The sequence below is a fragment of the Lepidochelys kempii genome, chromosome 1 (assembly GCF_965140285.1).
Source record: "Lepidochelys kempii isolate rLepKem1 chromosome 1, rLepKem1.hap1, whole genome shotgun sequence".
NCBI classification, from domain to species: Eukaryota; Metazoa; Chordata; order Testudines; family Cheloniidae; genus Lepidochelys; species Lepidochelys kempii.
This window is the reverse complement of record NC_136380.1, coordinates 287237170-287258348: the sequence shown is the minus strand read 5'-3', so window position 1 is coordinate 287258348 and position 21179 is coordinate 287237170. Positions and strand designations below refer to the sequence as shown.

The 21179-nt window shown below is 41.4% G+C and overlaps 1 protein-coding gene across 1 annotated transcript in view; it reads left to right on the top strand.

The window, feature by feature from the left end:
• Window positions 1–21179, top strand: part of MYRFL (myelin regulatory factor like) — a 64069-nt gene that overhangs the window by 1004 nt on the left and 41886 nt on the right. Inside the window, exons 3-9 of the mRNA XM_073339326.1 lie at window positions 397–487; window positions 9020–9087; window positions 9179–9437; window positions 10542–10633; window positions 12653–12803; window positions 18915–19110; window positions 20468–20544. Of these exons, the coding sequence (XP_073195427.1) occupies window positions 397–487; window positions 9020–9087; window positions 9179–9437; window positions 10542–10633; window positions 12653–12803; window positions 18915–19110; window positions 20468–20544 (934 nt within the window). The remainder of the gene's footprint in view (window positions 1–396; window positions 488–9019; window positions 9088–9178; window positions 9438–10541; window positions 10634–12652; window positions 12804–18914; window positions 19111–20467; window positions 20545–21179) is intronic.

Genomic DNA, 21179 nt, shown 5'->3' with positions numbered 1-21179 from the left:
ACCTGCATTTTATGGTGCAAAATATGGACCTACATCAACCTACCTTACACTTATATTTGATTGAATGATGTATGCAAACAATGGTTCTCGAAGTGTGATGTGAAGAAAACGTCTCATGTCTAGAGCTGCTCCGTCATCTCCCACTACCTCTTCCATGCTGCCCACTGCTTCTTACATTTCCCATCCCTCCTTGCATGTGGAAATCTAGCCCCAGTGTGAAAGTGTGGCCCTTCTATCATGTGCAGGAGGGTTTTATCTGAAGGCAGGGGCAATGTGGTTGTCTTCTGTACACATGAGAAAGTGAGCTACAGCATTCTGCATGTGCTGGAGTCTGGAGTATTATGATCTGGGGAAACCATGGACTGAATGTCAATCTTTCTTTCTTTTTAATTGAAGGGCAAGATGTGCATGGAGCCCTGGAGAATGCTATGGTGGATACAAGTATGTTGGAAGAATTCCTTGGCAGTGACTTGGAATTTGGAGCCTTGTAAGTATTAGCAATGAGAACTGAACTTGTTAGCACATTTCTTGGGTTCTGTAATCGCAACATTGCTACTGTCTGAACACAACAATCACACCTCAAGTCCCATTCAAATCTGTGTTCTACAGAAAGTAACTTGATCAAACAGAAGTCCTGATCCTTTCTTGAAGCTCTATGTCTTGAAAAAAGAGAGGGAGATGGCAATTGAAACATGATTTTCTTTTAAGGTACAGTAGAGTTAAAGGCATGGATGATACTGAAGGATAGGCTCATTGATAACTTTCACATTAGTTATTGTGGTAAATTTAAACGTGTCAAACATATTACTTTTTTGTGGATAAGAACTGCTGCTTCCATCCTAATGTCCCTTTCATAACTAAGAAACAACTCACTGATCTCTTTAAAAAATAATTTATAAATTACGATACACTATTCAACAGAGCATAATTGAGGACAACTTACTATGGACCACAAATCCATCAGACCTTAAAACACCTTAAAAGATAATTCATCCTAACTGCCAGATGACTGTCATTAAATACAAAAGATTGTTATTCAAAGCCTGAAACCTACCAACACCTGGTCAAAGAATGTTTGGGTGGGGAGGGTAAAACCTCATGCCATTTCTCATTCTGGACGTACACATACACTGCACAGATTTACAATGGGCTAAGTAGGCTATTACTGACCCATTTTCATTCATGAATTATGAATAAACTTTCTCAGTTTGCAGGCAGAGGAAAAAATAAGAATATAAGGAATGCTTTACTTGGATACTTGCGGTCTTAGTTTTTAGTATCACTAAGCATATAGAAAGAACTAGATTACAGATGATTAAACCTCCTTTAAAATGAGACTTCACTTCTCATGACCATATGGTATTGCCAGTTAACAGGTTAAGTAGGAAAAGCCTATTACTCCATATCTACTACCACTGTTATGAATCTACAGTAGATATAATATTATATACTTGTAGATAACTGCTGTATAATCATGTAACTTTTTTTATATATACATAAATAAAAATGTGTGTGGGGGGGAGGCAAAATATCAAATGTATCATATTTTGGGGGCTTAACTGATTTTTAACTATAGTGAAGTGTAGTAACATTTTATTAATTATTAGGTTAACAGTTCAATAACTATTCTTGTCAAAATTCTGTAACTAAAATTACAATTCTCTGCATTGAAGTATGAAAAACAAAACCAAAAATAAAGTTTTACGGAGAAATCCGTATAAATCCACATAAAGAGCCTGGGCATATTTAAAATACAGATAAAAGAAAATTATACACAATTCCATTAAAGAGAAAAGTATATTAATACAACTTTTTCTCTGTTTTTTTTGAAAGAAGATATTCATATTATTAAGAAGGAGCAAGGATGCAACGCTGATACAAAAGACATCAGGCATGGTGCAGTGAATATAAAAACTGGCCCAAATAAGTTTTTGCACTTACATTTTGAAATGATCTTTAGGAACAATGCATACTATGTTGCAGGCACAAACAGAGTAGAATCTCAGTGAGTTGCTATTATATGTTTTTTAAAAATTGTGAGTGCCATGGAATACATCATCTACACTTCTCTCCTTTTGCATAGTGAAGCTGACACAATATGTGGTTTTCCCCACCTTTTTCCATAGTAAAGGCAAAAAGTGAGGGGCAAATGAAAAGTAAAACATTGAATTTTTGTTTCCCAAGTGGATACTTAATGGATGTACCAAGTTTGTGATTCAAGTTTATTTCAAACATGTAATTTTTTTTTTAACACAAAACCATGGTATTTTTCCAACTTGAATCTACAGTAATTTCCTTCCCCTTTCAATGACTGTTTACTTTCCTTCTTCTAGTAGTGTATAAAATATGTTGTTGGACTTTCATTTGAAATATTTTAATCTAAAACAGAAATTAGGTGGGTACCTGAGACAATGTCTGAAACCAGGAAACGTACATACAGTATATAGAAGGGAAGTTGCAGGCTTTTATAGATTTACAGTTCAAATTTTACGAGGCAAATCAGTTTCCTAACTCTAGTTTGTTAAAAGTTAGAAAACAATGTTTAAAATATTAAACACAGTTTTTAAAAGCTCTAGAAATATCTCCTTACTCTGAAGAAAACTTTAAATGTTATTCATACACTCACTTCTTAAAGGGCATTCACCAAGTCACATCTGGTCCAAAATGTAGGTTTTATAAATGTGACATTTTATAAAACCAAGAGCAATAGAACCTTGAAATGCACCACAACATGTAAGTGAAATGGATTGCAAACAAAAGTGAAACTGACTTGTCTTTCACAGTGTGCAAACTAAGATATACAAAATTTAACAGTGTAAATAGTAGAATGTAAACTAGATCACTGAAACTCTATTTTAATCACAAAAGTGTTTGCAATAGAGGTAAGGGCATTTTTGTATTAATGTTTTTAACTTAACAGCATCCCTTTAAATAATTGCTTTCTATTTAACCTTGTTGCAGGGCACTGGGTGTTGTACAAGCAGATAGTGCTCCTCCCCCACCCCCCAAAAAATTCCTTTTGCAATTAGCTTTCTTTTATTAACCTGTCTATTTATAAATCCTACCCATCAATTTCTCAGGCAGCATTTCAAAGTAGAGATTGAGTCTGAAATTTACAAAGGAGCCTATAGGAGTTATGCACCCAACTCTGACTGAATTTCCATTTCCTTTTGCGTTTAAATAATTCCTACCTTTAACTGAGGGTCTCTTCCAGTTCTGGGAAAATTACAGTGTTATTGCATAGGCAATTCCCTGCCTTGGGCTCCTTTGAAAGTCCCAGCTGGAGTGTATGTGTGAGAGCTGCCTCTTGGCCAACATCAGGAATTGAATGGGGGCGGAGGAGGGGCTCTGCAGCTTGAAATGAAGATTTCAGAGTAACAGCCGTGTTAGTCTGTATTCGCAAAAAGAAAAGGAGGACTTGTGGCACCTTAGAGACTAACCAATTTATTAGAGCATAAGCTTTCGTGAGCTACAGCTCACTTCTTCAGATGCATATCGTGGAAACTGCAGCAGGCTTTATATATACACAGAGAATATGAAACAATACCTATTCCCACCCCACTGTCCTGCTGGTAATAGCTTATCTAAAGTGATTTCCAGCACAAATCCAGGTTTTCTCACCCTCCACCCCCCCACACAAATTCACTCTCCTGCTGGTGATAGCCCATCCAAAGTGATAACTCTTTACACAATGTGCATGACAATTAAGCTGGGCTATTTCCTGCATAAATCCAGGTTCTCACATCCCCCCCACCCCCATACACACACAAACTCACTCTCCTGCTGGTAATAGCTCATCCAAACTGACCACTCTTCAAGTTAAAATCCAAGTTAAACCAGAACATCTGGGGGGGGGGGTAGGAAAAAACAAGAGGAAACAGGCTACCTTGCATAATGACTTAGCCACTCCAAGTCTCTATTTAAGCCTAAATTAATAGTATCCAATTTGCAAATGAATTCCAATTCAGCAGTTTCTCGCTGGAGTCTGGATTTGAAGTTTTTTTTGTTTTAAGATAGCGACCTTCATGTCTGTGATCGCGTGACCAGAGAGATTGAAGTGTTCTCCGACTGGTTTATGAATGTTATAATTCTTGACATCTGATTTGTGTCCATTTATTCTTTTACGTAGAGACTGTCCAGTTTGACCAATGTACATGGCAGAGGGGCATTGCTGGCACATGATGGCATATATCACATCGGTGGATGTGCAGGTGAACGAGCCTCTGATAGTGTGGCTGATGTTATTAGGCCCTGTGATGGTGTCCCCTGAATAGATATGTGGGCACAGTTGGCAACGGGCTTTGTTGCAAGGATAAGTTCCTGGGTTAGTGGTTCTGTTGTGTGGTATGTGGTTGTTGGTGAGTATTTGCTTCAGGTTGCGGGGCTGTCTGTAGGCAAGGACTGGCCTGTCTCCCAAGATTTGTGAGAGTGTTGGGTCATCCTTTAGGATAGGTTGTAGATCCTTAATAATGCGTTGGAGGGGTTTTAGTTGGGGGCTGAAGGTGACGGATAGTGGCGTTCTGTTATTTTCTTTGTTAGGCCTGTCCTGTAGTAGGTAACTTCTGGGAACTCTTCTGGCTCTATCAATCTGTTTCTTTACTTCTGCAGGTGGGTATTGTAGTTGTAAGAAAGCTTGACAGAGATCTTGTAGGTGTTTGTCTCTGTCTGAGGGGTTGGAGCAAATGCGGTTGTATCGCAGAGCTTGGCTGTAGACGATGGATCGTGTGGTGTGGTCAGGGTGAAAGCTGGAGGCATGCAGGTAGGAATAGCGGTCAGTAGGTTTCCGGTATAGGGTGGTGTTTATGTGACCATTGTTTATTAGCACTGTAGTGTCCAGGAAGTGGATCTCTTGTGTGGACTGGACCAGGCTGAGGTTGGTGGTGGGATGGAAATTGTTGAAATCATGGTGGAATTCCTCAAGGGCTTCTTTTCCATGGGTCCAGATGATGAAGATGTCATCAATATAGCGCAAGTAGAGTAGGGGCTTTAGGGGACGAGAGCTGAGGAAGCGTTGTTCTAAATCAGCCATAAAAATGTTGGCATACTGTGGGGCCATGCGGGTACCCATAGCAGTGCCGCTGATCTGAAGGTATACATTGTCCCCAAATGTGAAGTAGTTATGGGTAAGGACAAAGTCACAAAGTTCAGCCACCAGGTTAGCCGTGACATTATCGGGGATAGTGTTCTTGACGGCTTGTAGTCCATCTTTGTGTGGAATGTTGGTGTAGAGGGCTTCTACATCCATAGTGGCCAGGATGGTGTTATCAGGAAGATCACCGATGGATTGTAGTTTCCTCAGGAAGTCAGTGGTGTCTCGAAGGTAGCTGGGAGTGCTGGTAGCGTAGGGCCTGAGGAGGGAGTCTACATAGCCAGACAATCCTGCTGTCAGGGTGCCAATGCCTGAGATGATGGGGCGCCCAGGATTTCCAGGTTTATGGATCTTGGGTAGTAGATAGAATATCCCAGGTCGGGGTTCCAGGGGTGTGTCTGTGCGGATTTGATCTTGTGCTTTTTCAGGAAGTTTCTTGAGCAAATGCTGTAGTTGCTTTTGGTAACTCTCAGTGGGATCAGAGGGTAATGGCTTGTAGAAACTCGTGTTGGAGAGCTGCCGAGCAGCCTCTTGTTCATATTCCGACCTATTCATGACGACAACAGCACCTCCTTTGTCAGCCTTTTTGATTATGATGTCAGAGTTGTTTCTGAGGCTGTGGATGGCATTGCGTTCCGCATCCACAATGCCGCAATGCCATCCACAGCCTCAGAAACAACTCTGACATCATAATCAAAAAGGCTGACAAAGGAGGTGCTGTTGTCGTCATGAATAGGTCGGAATATGAACAAGAGGCTGCTCGGCAGCTCTCCAACACGAGTTTCTACAAGCCATTACCCTCTGATCCCACTGAGAGTTACCAAAAGCAACTACAGCATTTGCTCAAGAAACTTCCTGAAAAAGCACAAGATCAAATCCGCACAGACACACCCCTGGAACCCCGACCTGGGATATTCTATCTACTACCCAAGATCCATAAACCTGGAAATCCTGGGCGCCCCATCATCTCAGGCATTGGCACCCTGACAGCAGGATTGTCTGGCTATGTAGACTCCCTCCTCAGGCCCTACGCTACCAGCACTCCCAGCTACCTTCGAGACACCACTGACTTCCTGAGGAAACTACAATCCATCGGTGATCTTCCTGATAACACCATCCTGGCCACTATGGATGTAGAAGCCCTCTACACCAACATTCCACACAAAGATGGACTACAAGCCGTCAAGAACACTATCCCCGATAATGTCACGGCTAACCTGGTGGCTGAACTTTGTGACTTTGTCCTTACCCATAACTACTTCACATTTGGGGACAATGTATACCTTCAGATCAGCGGCACTGCTATGGGTACCCGCATGGCCCCACAGTATGCCAACATTTTTATGGCTGATTTAGAACAACGCTTCCTCAGCTCTCGTCCCCTAAAGCCCCTACTCTACTTGCGCTATATTGATGACATCTTCATCATCTGGACCCATGGAAAAGAAGCCCTTGAGGAATTCCACCATGATTTCAACAATTTCCATCCCACCACCAACCTCAGCCTGGTCCAGTCCACACAAGAGATCCACTTCCTGGACACTACAGTGCTAATAAACAATGGTCACATAAACACCACCCTATACCGGAAACCTACTGACCGCTATTCCTACCTGCATGCCTCCAGCTTTCACCCTGACCACACCACACGATCCATCGTCTACAGCCAAGCTCTGCGATACAACCGCATTTGCTCCAACCCCTCAGACAGAGACAAACACCTACAAGATCTCTGTCAAGCTTTCTTACAACTACAATACCCACCTGCAGAAGTAAAGAAACAGATTGATAGAGCCAGAAGAGTTCCCAGAAGTTACCTACTACAGGACAGGCCTAACAAAGAAAATAACAGAACGCCACTATCCGTCACCTTCAGCCCCCAACTAAAACCCCTCCAACGCATTATTAAGGATCTACAACCTATCCTAAAGGATGACCCAACACTCTCACAAATCTTGGGAGACAGGCCAGTCCTTGCCTACAGACAGCCCCGCAACCTGAAGCAAATACTCACCAACAACCACATACCACACAACAGAACCACTAACCCAGGAACTTATCCTTGCAACAAAGCCCGTTGCCAACTGTGCCCACATATCTATTCAGGGGACACCATCACAGGGCCTAATAACATCAGCCACACTATCAGAGGCTCGTTCACCTGCACATCCACCAATGTGATATATGCCATCATGTGCCAGCAATGCCCCTCTGCCATGTACATTGGTCAAACTGGACAGTCTCTACGTAAAAGAATAAATGGACACAAATCAGATGTCAAGAATTATAACATTCATAAACCAGTCGGAGAACACTTCAATCTCTCTGGTCACGCGATCACAGACATGAAGGTCGCTATCTTAAAACAAAAAAACTTCAAATCCAGACTCCAGCGAGAAACTGCTGAATTGGAATTCATTTGCAAATTGGATACTATTAATTTAGGCTTAAATAGAGACTTGGAGTGGCTAAGTCATTATGCAAGGTAGCCTGTTTCCTCTTGTTTTTTCCTACCCCCCCCCCCAGATGTTCTGGTTTAACTTGGATTTTAACTTGAAGAGTGGTCAGTTTGGATGAGCTATTACCAGCAGGAGAGTGAGTTTGTGTGTGTATGGGGGTGGGGGGGATGTGAGAACCTGGATTTATGCAGGAAATAGCCCAGCTTAATTGTCATGCACATTGTGTAAAGAGTTATCACTTTGGATGGGCTATCACCAGCAGGAGAGTGAATTTGTGTGGGGGGGTGGAGGGTGAGAAAACCTGGATTTGTGCTGGAAATCACTTTAGATAAGCTATTACCAGCAGGACAGTGGGGTGGGAATAGGTATTGTTTCATATTCTCTGTGTATATATAAAGCCTGCTGCAGTTTCCACGATATGCATCTGAAGAAGTGAGCTGTAGCTCACGAAAGCTTATGCTCTAATAAATTGGTTAGTCTCTAAGGTGCCACAAGTCCTCCTTTTCTTTTTGAAATGGAGAGTCAACCTCTTAAGCTGAGAGCTGTAACAGACCCCATGTTGACTGGGCACATTGGGGACATACACTGGCCAGTGGGTTACACATGCAGCTCTTATCTTTACAGACCATTTTAATGTAGTGTGATGTCAGAGACTGGCTTGCATGGTTATGAGCCTAACAAAAACATCATTTGTAAGGTATTTTAATTTGTTCAGATTTCTAAAATGCAACCATAGGCACCAAGACTGTTCTGGGCAGCTATCCCATCGGTCGAACAAAGTGGGAGTGGGGTTTTATACATGGTATGAATAGCTGGTCTTAAATGATAAGGTTACGCTGGCTTTTATGCTTTTGCCTCAGCAGGGCTGTGTGCATTTAAAAAAAAATCTACCAATCCTCTGTATTCCTGAGCATTTTGGGAGTTAGCTATGAACAATACAAATATTGACCCCCTGTTAAGGTCTTCCAAACTGAGCTGAAAAATTACACGGGGATGAAAATGAGTCCAAATAGACTGCCTGGGGGCGCTGAGCAAAGCATGCATCTTGCCTGGAAACCCTGCCCTGAACTCACTCTTTCCCAGTGAGTTTGCAGGGGCCTGGCTCTAGTTTCTATTTGAATCAGACAAATGCAAATTCAACCTCCTTCCATTGTGTCCCGTGCCCTCTCCTCTCTACTATTCCTACTTTGCATCTCTTAATTTCCACAGCGCTGAAGTTCTGGAGGCCAAAGCATAAGCCAGAACAAATTGTCTAAAGCTGATAGCTTCTGCTGATGAAGATACTGGGCGTCTCCCATCCACAGCCTAGAGAGAAAGGGAATTTTAAATTTTTATAGGCAGGACAAGCCTTTAAGGCTACCAGGTCCATATGTTATGAATTACTCATGTGGTTTGAGGTAGTTAAAGATTGGCTTATGATTATTATGCATTTCTTTTCTTAGTGAAATAAAAGTATCCTTTTCATCTCTAGGCAAAGCCTGTTACCAGAATCACCTCCAGATTCAGGATCAGAACCATATTCTCCAGCACAATTGAAGGGTGGGTTGTGCGAGTTCTAATCTTACTGTACTTATTAGCATTCTTTCTATTCTCTTTATGATTAAAATGTTTCATTTGTTACTCCTTGCAGCTTTACATTATGATGCTTCAGGGCCAACTGGACTGCGGCCGTCACTTTCCTTCCCTTCTGCTGGGGCACCCGATACATTTCTTTGTAGATACCCTGACAGTTTCTCTGACGTGAGCACCAATGGACATTCTTGCGGTGTTCCTCAAGACTGCTGTCTCAAGACAGATAATGCCACGTCTCCATGGAATACTTCTATATCCTCCAGCTGTCTGGGTTTAAATTATTCCTACCTTCAGCCAAGGGCCGATCATAGTGCTGGGTAAGGTATAATTCTATTATGTAGGAAGGAAGGCAGATACAGAAGAGGGAAGGTGGCAGCTGTTCTTAAGAGCTATATGGTTTCAGTCTGGAAAGAACTACGTGTAGAAAAATACTGGTGGGTGCAAGTTTCTCCACATGGTGGCTCTGTTTAGACATTTTATGGGATTCTTATCAGCTATTGTTCTTTAAGCACCATGTTTTAAAGATTAAAAGTCAGATTAAAACCAAAAGCAATTCAATTCAATAAAAAGTTACAAGGTTAGAGAGAGATTGTAAGCTAATGAGTAGCTGGGATGGCAGAAATATCTCTGGTATTTTACAACACCCATTTGAGGGATTTTATTTTCATGAGTTAACATTCTGACGTGAGGCATGAGAAAAACCAGCTCCTCTTACTCGTGTGATAAAACCGAATACTCGTTATATACTTGATATAGTCTTCAGCCACCAAAATGTGTTGGGTGCTTAATAATAAAACAAATAAAGATTAAGGCAAAAGCTTTCCCTCAGTGACTAATCAAAATACCTTGGCAGGCAAAGGGAAAGGGTAACCATCCCCCAGGTTGTGGACTGGAACCTATTTTGGCTTATAGCCCTTGCCCCTACACCTGTCTGGGTGGCAAATAAAAGGTCTCAAGGATCCGTATAGCGGCAGATCCTCCAGCCCTGTCTCTTCTCCCATGTGGAACTAGACTCCATGCTGCACAAGAGGTGCATCATATCCCCCTTCTCCTCATATAGCAGAAACACTGTAAATGGTCTTTTTCCTTCTCCACAGAGGAGGGAACAGAGTTTGCCCCTGTCTGACTAAACCCATTCAGGAATAAGGCTGGGATTTTAGTACAACTGGCCCAAAACAAATGCAATCTCTGTGGTGTGCTGTGTGTGTAAAACTTGCTTTAAAAAGGGTGAATTCCTTGGTCACATGGAATAAAAAGGACACTGGTATTTAAGACTGAAAAGCATAAGTCACTTAATTCAGTAAAAATAAAACAGAATCGGAACTCGAGTGAAAATTCTGTTAGAAATCAGGTACATTGGTGTTACCTTATACATTTAGTTATTCTGTGGAGTACTAATGTACAATGTACTTTTTTTTAAGTATTTCCCTGGCATCAGCTAAAAAGAGAAGGCACTCACAATTGTCAGAAGATGCCACTGATTCTCCACCATGGACTAACAACTCTCAGCAGGGTAAGTGTTTCATATTGTTGACCACTAGGACATTTTGAAAGTCACGCTAATGCTGGCTCAGAAAAGATAACAGTATTAAACCTGACAGGACAGGCTCCTTCAAACAATTTTCTTCACTGTTTGCTCAAAAGTGAGGAACTATCTGTTTTTGCAGGTTACAGATGAAACTTTAAATGTTCACACTCACTGAGTGCACTCTTCAGCCAAAGGGTTCTGTCCTTCTTACCTGCGTGAGCCTGCGGAACGTAAGGGATTCTGTACTCTGTTGACCTAGTCAACAAAAGTTCACTAGGGCATGGAAACCATCTTGGGTCAGCTTAACAGGTGATTAATGTGGGGGGCAGAAGGAAGGAAGAGAATGCATTTCAGCGTCACTCGCCATCTGATTTGACAGCTCCCTTTCTTCTATAAAATGTACCTATATAAGGGTCTGATAAAAAGCTTTTTATTGTTTTCCCCCCAACATTCATGTAATTCAGGGTTTTATCATGATGAAAATGCTGAGTCTATAATCGTCCATATGTACCAAAAGACTCATTGGGCTTCTACAGGATTGGATCAACTTTGGCATATGAGATTGTATGTAACCGAATAGTTAGTTCACAATGAACAATTTATCTGATGAATTTAAGCCTTTTAGTGAGAAGCTTGTATTTAGCTGTGACACTTTGTACATTCCCCAGACCTGAAGAAGAGCTCTGTGTAGCTTGAAAGCTTGTCTCTCTCACCAGCAGAAGTTAGTCCAATAAAAGATATTACCTCACCCACCTTGTCTCTCTAATATCCTGGGACTGACACAGCTACAACAAAACTGCATAGTCAGAAGTCTGTCACTCTTTCAGACTTATAAGTTGTTTGAAATTATTAGATCAATTTTTGTGGTGGTTTCTTTTACCAACTAGTACATGGATTGACCACAAACCTTTCTTTAAGTATCTGTTGTTTGAGCTGTGTGGTAAATTGTGATTGGTCAGATGAGTCCCATAATATTGCTACTATTCCTGATGGAATGGATAAACGAGCAGTTGTAGATGCTTGCTTATGTGAATTTAAAATGTTAGGTTTTAATAATGGCGATACAGCTTTGAAATTTGCTCTGTGCAAACATTAATGTCAGTAAAACCCAGTGGCTCAATTTTAGTGGACTGTGAACACACAAGGGGCTCAAACATGGCAGAAGAAAATTAGTTTAAAAATCAAAATGAGTAACCAGAGAACACTGTTTGTAGTATTCACCCAGCTGTCTGTCAGAAACACAGTTATTGCAGCTAGGGGCTCTGGGCTGCAATTATTTCAACAGTGCTGTGCTTTTTCTGTCACACCATGCCGCCTCAGGCCACATAAGGATTCTTAGATTGCTTGCTCACTGTAGTGTACGCTATATTCTGGACTCCACTCCATTTATTTGTCTCCCACATGAAGTGCTCCTCAGCCGTCATGACATGTGGAGTATCTCAAGCATCAGCATTGACGCTGGCTGCTTCAAGCTGATGTAATCGGCAGTCTGGGATGTTTCTCATGATAAAGCATTAAACAGTGATTGGCCAGCCAGTTTGAATGGCTCAATGTTGCTTCTTTCTTTTCTTTCTTTTTCTTTTTTTTTTTTGCTATGGAATTAAATACTTGTTAGTTTGGACTGGTGGATTTTTTTATTTTAAGCTTATCGCAAGGGGGGTATTTGATAATTCTGGCATTTCTTCTTTCTTTGCTAGATCTTGTCACAAAATGATTATTTCAAAAATTAAAATGCTTAGCTGACAAATGATTTTTTTGCCATGTAAAAGTTGTCTTTTTCGGGGTGGGGGAGAGTAGAAGAATTAAAAGCAGTGCTACCTGAGTGATATCTCAGAGCATGAAAGGTAAAAAAACAAATACTCTGTGACAATAAAATAAGGCAGGAAAATATTTTTGGAATAGCTACAAAGGAAAACAATGTTTTTTTTATTTGCTGGTCTTCTGCAGTGTTACAGGCTAGCCCTGGCATGTAGCAAATGAACTGTGGCATTTGTCTCTTCACAGTGACAGTAAAGGACTGTGGCACTGAAGTGCAAGACTATGACAGCGATGGACAGAATGTAGCGGCTGTGGACAAATGTTATCAGGCTCTAACATGGCAGCCATATCAAACTTCTCACTGGAGCAGCTTATTTAACTATAGTTACGAAACACTGTAAGCACAGATGTTTACACTTGGATTTATTTTTGTTTGTTTGCACTGAGCTGCTGAAATAAATGGTACATGTAGTTTTCAGAATGAAATGAGGTGGGGAGGGAAAGTGACAGTCAGAAGTGAGGATGAATCTGATCACCAGATTTTAAGGAATCACTGAATGTTCATGCCAAGCATTCTGATATATTGTTTTCAGCACAGCAGAAGGACTCTAAATCAGGTGGCTTCAGGCATGAGAACACTTCCAAGCTAACTTAAATCTATTTGATTTTTTTTCTCCTTTTGGCAAGACAGTTTGGAGCAAATAACTATTGCACATACTGCACATCACCTTCTCATGGCCTAAGGTCCTCTTAAGGTAGTTACCTTTGTTACTTTGTTATTGCTGCATGGGCTCTTGTAACCTATGCGACGAGGTTTTAATATTGTGCACCTGTTTTGCCTGTACAGACACAGAATTTTGCAGCAGCAACAAAAGGGGAAAAAAACCTCCCCAATATCAACATACCACCTTCAGAAAGGTCACTGCAAGTTCAGCCCTCCCTCCATCCCCCAATTTTCTATGTTCTCCTATTCAGAGAACATTTTTTTAGCAGAGATCCTTCCATGTCAGCTTGTTTATCTCCCAGGGTTGCAGCAATTAGTCACTGTGCACAGTAGAGAAGCCTTTTAAGTGCTAGGGTTAACTTGTATTTTCCTCCCGCTCCACCCTCCAAAAATAAAAAAAACACTTGCCAAAAAGAACACTTTCCAAAAAAGGTTAATTTGGGTGCATCATGTTCAGCCCTGAACACTAGTGTCTTCCATTTATGCACAGACAGCACTATGTAGCTGCAATATGAGGTGTGTTTTTTTTTTTAAACACAACCCCATGCTGAAGGGATTCAGAGTAGCAGCTGTGTTAGGCTGTATTCGCAAAAAAAAAAAAAAAGGAGTATTTGTGTACTTAGTCTCTAAGGTGCCACAAGTACTCCTTTTCTTTTTACTCTGAAGAGACTGTCTTACGGGTGAGCCAATAGTTCAATGTCTCTACCTTTCAAACCTTGGTGCCTCTGCTGGGAAAGCCTACAAGCCTCCCAGTCGGCTTGGAGAGGTGATTGTGGCCTGGATACCTCTCCACAAGGAAGTGGCCTGCCACAGCCAATATATTGCACATCCACTTTTAGTCAATGGCTACATTTGAGCTGTGAATTAGAGGTGATAGGCTCTGAATCCAGTCTTATCAGCTATTTAGTTCCCCAGATGTTGAACACTTAAAACAGATGTACTTTTTTGGCGCATTAAATCAAGGAACAGATACTATGATGATTACCATAAAAGTACCTAACTAGATAAATTATGACCATTATTTGGTCACTTAGGGGATTAGCATCTTTTTTTTTTTTTTGAGTATAGGTCCATGTTAGTAGTCTTTCTCCCAAGATGCATTGTAGTTATGATCTGTGTACAGAATTTCTCTGCTTCCTGATATTATATCCTGTTTGTGTCAAAAGAACGTTCGTATTATCACTGCTAAGTCTAGATAGATGGTCATTGAGCCTAAAAAACCTTACTGTTTCCTCTTTTTTTAGAATTTTGTTTCTAAGAAAAAATTACCATTTTCTTTTTAATCTTTTGGTATTTTCACCGTCACAGTTTACAGCAGATGGGATTCCATTCTGAAACATGTCTCGAGCCAATTTGTTCTTGTTATAAAAGCTAAGATGAGATGGAGCTAAAATTCTAGATCTGAAAATTCCCTTGTTCTGGGAAAATTTAAATCTGAGCTGTGTGGCTCTGGCCTGTTTCTATTAAAAAAAAAAATTCTCAAATTTCAGCTAACTCTTAAGTCATGGGTTAAGATTTTCAAAGGTAACTGCTGATTTTTGTGGGCCTCAGTTTTGGGATATCCCATCTGAAACCCCTGAAAGTGGCCTGAGTTTTCAGAGGGTGGATACTCCATACTTTCAGAAAAGATGGCCCCTTTATGGTGTCTCAATTTGGACACCCAAAATTACTAGTTATTTCTGAAAATTCTGGCTATTGAGTGTTAGTTTTTCAGCCTTCAGCAGTCAGAATGTAAATGCTAATTAAAATTAAGTCAGGTGGTGATCCTGCAAACACTTAAGAATGGGCTTAATGTTATACACATTAGTAGTCCCATTAAGTGCAATGGAGCTATTCATGTGTGAAAATGTAAGCACATGCACACATTTTCCCAGGATTCTGGCCAGTATATATTTGAGACATCAGTAATCCTAACTGCAGGAATGCAGTTCATGTAATCTTAAACTCACAGAATCTGTGAAATGAATAAACTTCCTGGAGACTTCAAATCAAGAAAACGAGAATAAATCTGTTTATTTTTAATTCCTAGCTACAAGTGCAAAAATTAGGAGGAGGAAAAAGTAATTCAGTGTTTATTTAGGGCAGCCAGTCTCAAACTATGGGTTGGGACCCCAAAGTGGGTCCCAATCCTGTTTTAATGGGGTCACCAGGGCTCGTGTTTGACTTGCTGGGGCCCGGGGCCAAAGTCGAAGTGTGAATCCCACCACCCAGGGCTGAAGCCCAAGGGCTTCATGCCTGGGTGGCAGGATCAGGCTTCAGTCCTGGGTGGCAGGGCTTAGGTTACAGGCTACCTGCCTGGGGCTTGAAGCCCTTGGGCTTCGGCTTTGGCCCCCCCACCCAGGGTGGTGGGAGTAAAGCTTTGGCTTTGCCCCCATCTCGCCTGAGTGGGCAGGGCTTGGGTGGGCTCAAGCTTCAGTCCCCCTCATGGGGTCGTGTAGTAATTTTTGTTGTCAGAAAGGGGCTGTGATGCCATGAAGTTTGAGAACCCCTGATATAGGGGAAACAGAATTACATGTTTATATAAAAAAAACCCTAATCTGTTTATTTTCAAGTGCAAAAATGTTTACAACTCCCTTTAAACATTTAAATCCATCAGTTAACAAACTCGCCTCCACTTGCACTCTATCTATTTAATTTGCTGCTGCTGCTGCTCAACGATTTATTTACAGCTACATTTTAAAGAGATGTGTAAGGCATTGTTAGTCAGTGCACTAGAAATGGCCTCATGTCACGGCTGACTGCTTTCATAACACACATACAGGGCATGATCTTCACTGTTTTATGTGCGTGATTATACTTTTTCACATGAGCAACTTTACTGACATCAGTTGGACCACTTGTGCATAAACCTTCGTATGTCCTGGGCCTGAAGGTTCTGATCTTGCAGCCCCTCTGACCATGGAACTGATATCGACTTCATTGGCAGCTCCATGTGTGGAGGGCTTGAAGGAGTGGGGCTCTCAGTCTGTGATTTAACTCTGTGGATCAGATTACACCTCCCCTTAGATGAGTGGGAAGAAAGGTATGAGAGAACATTTCTCTTCCCCTCCCATACACCTTGGGCCTCTGCATGGAGTCCACACAGAGTCCCTCCCAGTGCTATGAAAGAAATACTGTTGGATTTGCTAGCAACCCAGGCAGAGGTGTGCTGATGTGGAGTGTATTCCAGGAAAGCTGCACTGGAGGAGCACTGTCAACATTACAGAGGCATAGACAGGTGAAGCATGCTGTCTCCTCATGCTAGCATTCCAGCCGTCTGCCTCCTCCCCAACCGCACCACGGCTCAGACTCATAAGAAATATCACTGAGCCCTAGTTAGGCAAAGGAACAGGCTCAGCACCTTCAAATCCCAATAAAACTCCTTGCAAAATCAGGCCTAGATACTCCATGTGTTTCTTAACTGCTTTATGAAGATGTGCCTGGGTACAGTAGGTAAGAATCCAACCATGACAGTACTCTTCAGAATAACCTTCAACCCAAATCATTCCTCTTGGGGAAGGAAAAGCTGTACTTCTATTTCTTGACCTGTGTGTCTGCATTGAAGCAAATGTTCAGAAATTGCTTTAAATCGTCATCTTATAAATTGGCATTGCCCTTACCTAGAAGAAATTTCAAAATTTATATAGAGGCTTAAGGAGTTTCTTCAGCGATGATGCTTTTAAAACCTGCTATACTCATTATTACTTATGTTAAAAAATAAGGGAGTTCAGAAGCAATATGGTAGTTTATGAAGCCTTTTTATCTTTGCTCTATATGCCAGAAAATCTATGATTAAAGTTTGTTCAGAAGATGATAGTCTTTATAAATCTTTTGTAAAATCTTTATATTAAATCCTTCCAACCTATAATGACCAAATAAATGGATTAGTCTTGAAAAGTTGTCATTAATGGTTGTGCTAATGAGGGGTTCCATAGTGGAACTTGATCATTATCATCAAATCCCTCATTAATGAGGAAAGTCATTCTTCGTATCTGGAAGATTTGCCGTGTAGTCCTGTTACTTCAAGATTATCAGTCACTTATGTCAGCAGACTGCAACCATTGTCTGGGTGGCTAATTTGCTGGATCTTTCTGGAAGATCTTTTGACCCCTTTGCCTGATGTGCTCTGAATCAGGGAATATAAAGACAGAGAACTTTTCTCTCTAGCTGATAAATTATCCCTTCCAATAAGTAGAATAGGGTTCCATTACTTTGTGGATGAGGAACAGTACTATAAAACAGTGCTTTGTGGAGATCTCTCCAGATGTGTCAACTGTTGTATGTTTGGCCTGAGTAAAACCCTACTCCACTTCAAAAGCTACTGTGAAAGTGTTTGGCTGCATGAATTCCGGAACAAAGCAAGATGTCTACTTGGCTGATTGGCACGTCAATAAACACAACGCATTTTCAGCTCAGCTACTTACAGTGGTGCATTTTGAGCTCTGGGAATAAACTGATATGGTTTGGAGGTATGCTTTTCTATATGATTTGTAAGCGAGAATTGTGTAAATTTCCCCCACTCTTAACCTTCCTATATGTAAGGTGCCAGAGTAGAATTACAAGTCAATTTAAAAAGAATTCCTAGTCCTACCCTTATGAAGATAAAAGAACAACACATGCATAGGTGCCGACTTCTTCTGGCTCTGGTGGGTGCTTGGCCTGCCTCTGCTCCCACCCCGCCCCGCCTCCAACCCCTTCCCCAAAGTCCCTACCCCAACTCTACCCCCTCCCTGCCCCTATTCAATTCGTTCCCCAAATCCCCGCCCCAGCCCCACCTCTTTGCCGCTTCCTTCCCTGAGCACACCATGTTCCCGCTCCTCCCCCCTCCCTCCCAGAGCTTGCTACAGCTGTTTGGTGGTGGAAAGCATGGGAGGGAGGGAGGGAGGGAGGATTGGAGACGTTGTGCGCTGGGAGGAGTCGGTGGAGGAGGAGGTGAGGCGGCGGGGTGGGGCAGGGAGCTTGACTGCTAGTGGGTGCAGAGCACCCACTAATTTTTCCCCGTGGGTGCTCGAGTCCCGGAGCACCCACAGAGTCAGCATGTACACATGTAGATCTGTTGCTTGAGATTATACATAATCCCACTTTCATTTAATCCGTGTTACACTGTTGCAAAAAAATCAACATCATTCTGGGATGTATTAGCAGGAGTGTTTTAAGCAAGACACGAGAAGTAATTCTGCCACTCTACTCCGTGCTGATTAGGCCTCAGCTGGAGTATTGTGTCCAGTTCTGGGCACCACATTTCAGGAAAGATGTGGACAAACTGGAGAAAGTCCAGAGAAGAGCAACAAAAATGATTAAAGGTCTAGAAAACATGACCTATGAGGGAACACTGAAAAAACTGGGTTTGTTTAGTTTGGAAAAGAGAAGACTGAGAGGGGACATAACAGTTTTCAAGTACATAAAAGGTTGTTACAAGGAGGAGGGAGAAAAATTGTTGTTCTTAACCTCTGAGAATAGGACAAGAAGCAATGAGCTTAAATTTCGGCAAGGGAGGTTTAGGTGTCAGACATTAGGAAAAACTTTTGTCAGAGTGGTTAAGCACTGGAATAAATTGCCTAAGGAGTTTGTGGAATCTCCATCATTCAAGATTTTTAAGAGCAGGTTAGACAAACACCTGTCAGGAATGGTCTATATAATACTTCGTCCTGCTATGAGTGCAGGGGACTGGACTAGATGACCTCTCAAGGTCCCTTCCAGTCCTAGGATTTCATTATTTAACTCCACCCAAAGGAACATGAGCAGGGTTTGTCACTGAAATGTATGTTTGCTTACTGCAGCTGTTCTTTATTCCTGTTTTCGTAGCCCTGATGTAGGATACCACATTGTCACAGACAAAGGATTTAATTTTTCAACAGCAGATGATGCTTTTGTATGCCAGAAGAAGAACCATTTCCAGATCACAGTCCACATCAGTGTTGTTGGGAATCCAAAATATGTCAAAACCCAGCAGGGGTTGAAACCTATCGAAAAGTTTTACTTGAAAACTTTTGGAATTAAGGTAATTCTCCCTGTGCTTTTAATTTGTCTTCATTATAAGTATGTGATTATCAGTAGAGCAGGAGGAATAGTGCAAAAAGCATTTGCAGTAATTTATTTGAATAAAAAACGGAATTCATTTCATTACTGTTGACCCTTTTTGTTAGTTTTTTGGTGTCTGGTAGAATGGGCAACATTTTGTTCATCAGGATGTGTTCAGATAGTGAGATTGTGCACACCTGTGCAGATGTGTGCTGAAGGGTGCAATGTTTGTACAGCTATCATAACACTGATTTCCCTCCTGTTAGTTTGTCATCCAATCAGGGAATGTAGATGGTACCATGTGACTTAGGTGGTCAATCACATACCATGAATAAGGACTAATTAAAAAAAGTAGTTCACAAAAATGGTAAAAATTGAATTCTATTCCCAGACAATCCACAAACAGAAAAAGGGCTAAACTGGTCATTATGAACAATTCTGCCAGCTCGATTTATCAGGCTTACTGTATACATAAACAGTCAGGGGTGGGAAGATGGTACATGATTTGGGTGGGGAATGATAGTTTAGAGTGGAATTTCTGCACAACAAAAGTGGAGGTCATCTTTGGATGATGGCAGAGGCCTGAATCTATGAAATTTAACCAAGCTCTCTGCAGCCAGTCAAGTGGAATCCAAAATTTCATTTCTCATCCTCAATTCCTTTTGTGTATAGCAATGCTCTTGTATTCAAATTCCCTTCTGTCTGAAAGATTTGCCCTAGGTTTTATTTACCAGAAGAGGGTAGTGGTTTTAAATATTTGTATAGGTATTTTTAAAGGATACTGTAGTTAATAACTTTGCTTCGCTTCATGCTTCTTAGAACTCTAATACATAGTTAACTGGTGGAACTCACTGTCACATGGTATTATTGAAAAAAGAGCTTGACAGGATTGGGAAAAGGTTTAGACATGTCTAAAAGAATTTCTGGAATTTCCTGGTTTGTATAAATATTCATAAAAGATATCCACACTCATGCTTCAGGACATAAACCAACCGTTAACAACTTGGGATCAGGAAGAAACTTCCCCCTTGACATATTATTGCATAACTGTCCATGAAGGAGGCTTTGAAATCTCCGTTACTTACTGGCTACGGTGGGATCCATGAGTCTGGACTAGTGAAACACTGCTCTGAACAGGTGGCGATTCCTATGTCGCTATATATGTGGTTCCACAACAATTGAGAGAGTTTGGTTTTCTAATTAATTTGTATATTGACGCTTGGTCTATTCTCACTACAACCTTTTACATTTATTTGTGAGAAAATTAACCTGTTAAAAGTGTAACCTGTCACGTTTTCAAATTTGTACTTGAAAAGGTTATTTCCTTTTAATTATAGGCGGACGCCCCAAATCAGATAATCACCATTGAACAGTCTCAGTCGGACCGAAGCAAAAAATCTTTCAATCCTGTTAAGTAAGAATTTTTTTCTCCCTCCCAATTCTCCTCACCAGAAATTGTTGTTCCATGGCAAATAGATAGTAATTCTAGGCCTGGCTCTACAGTCTTTATTCAAGCAAAACTCTAATTGACTTTACTGAGTCACAAAGTGAGGAGTGCATGTCAGCCCTGGAGCTGGGGGAGAGGCTCCAGCTGTGAGCTCCACCAGGGGGAGCCCAAGACAAAATGTGAAATAATAGCAGCGGTGAAACTGACGAGTGTCGATTTCATTGCTGGTAGGCTTCTTCCTGTGAAATTGAGCCCTGGACCGAGCTCACAGCTCAACCCTGGTGACTGGGAGGGCTCCAGATATGAGCCCAGCATGGCTGTCAGTTCCCCACAATGCCCCGCTACAATTTGTGTAAGTGCTCCTGGTGAGGACACGCACCACCAGCAGAAGGAGGGCAGTGTGGACACCAACAGCTGATTTCATAACTGCTGTGGCTGACCTAACTTAAGTCGACCTAATATTGTAGTGTAGACAAGCCCTAAGACAAACTTACTGAAAGCCTTTTGTACTTCCTCATACTTCCTTTTCCTCTCGCTGCTGATAGTCAGGCTATTTGTGTCAATATCAGACATCTCCTTTCTAAACCTGCTTCCCCTGATTT